The sequence below is a fragment of the Nestor notabilis genome, unplaced genomic scaffold (genome assembly GCF_000696875.1).
Source record: "Nestor notabilis isolate BGI_N333 unplaced genomic scaffold, ASM69687v1 scaffold27031, whole genome shotgun sequence".
NCBI classification, from domain to species: Eukaryota; Metazoa; Chordata; class Aves; order Psittaciformes; family Psittacidae; genus Nestor; species Nestor notabilis.
The window spans coordinates 413-804 of record NW_009916445.1 but is presented as its reverse complement, the minus strand read 5'-3'; the positions used below and the strand labels follow the sequence as shown (position 1 = coordinate 804).

Sequence of the window (392 nt, the reverse complement as noted above, 5' to 3'; positions counted from 1 at the left end):
CCCCAGCAGTGCCCCTCGGCACACAGCGCCCGGCAGTCGGGACCTGCGCCGGGAATGCCATAGCAGGTGATGCCATGGGGTGGGATGGCAACCCCTGCACCCCCTCCCTGGGTACCACCCCCCGGGGCTCACAGGGACGGCTGCGGGTGCTCTCCACGTGGATCTCGGTCTGGAGCTCGTTGTGCCGGTGGAAGATGTCGGACCACAGGATGGTCTCCTGGAAGCAGAGCTGTGGGTTCCTCTCGATGCGCACGCCTCCCTTCAGGATCTCTGTGCAGGGACAGGCAACGATGGGAGGGGGTCACCATGGGGACAGCCCCATAGGGACCCCAAGCTTGGATACGGAGCATCCAACCCCAGGGAAGGAAGGCACCTGCCCTGTGAGGGGCCGC

At 66.6% G+C, this 392-nt stretch overlaps 1 protein-coding gene across 1 annotated transcript in view; it reads right to left on the bottom strand.

Annotated features, from left to right (window-relative positions):
* Positions 1-132: 132 nt before the first annotated feature.
* Positions 133-392, bottom strand: part of LOC104413559 (receptor tyrosine-protein kinase erbB-2-like) — a gene marked incomplete at both ends in the record, with an annotated part of 661 nt that continues 401 nt past the window's right edge. Inside the window, one exon of the mRNA XM_010024588.1 lies at positions 133-270. Coding sequence (XP_010022890.1) covers positions 133-270 — 138 coding nt within the window. The remainder of the gene's footprint in view (positions 271-392) is intronic.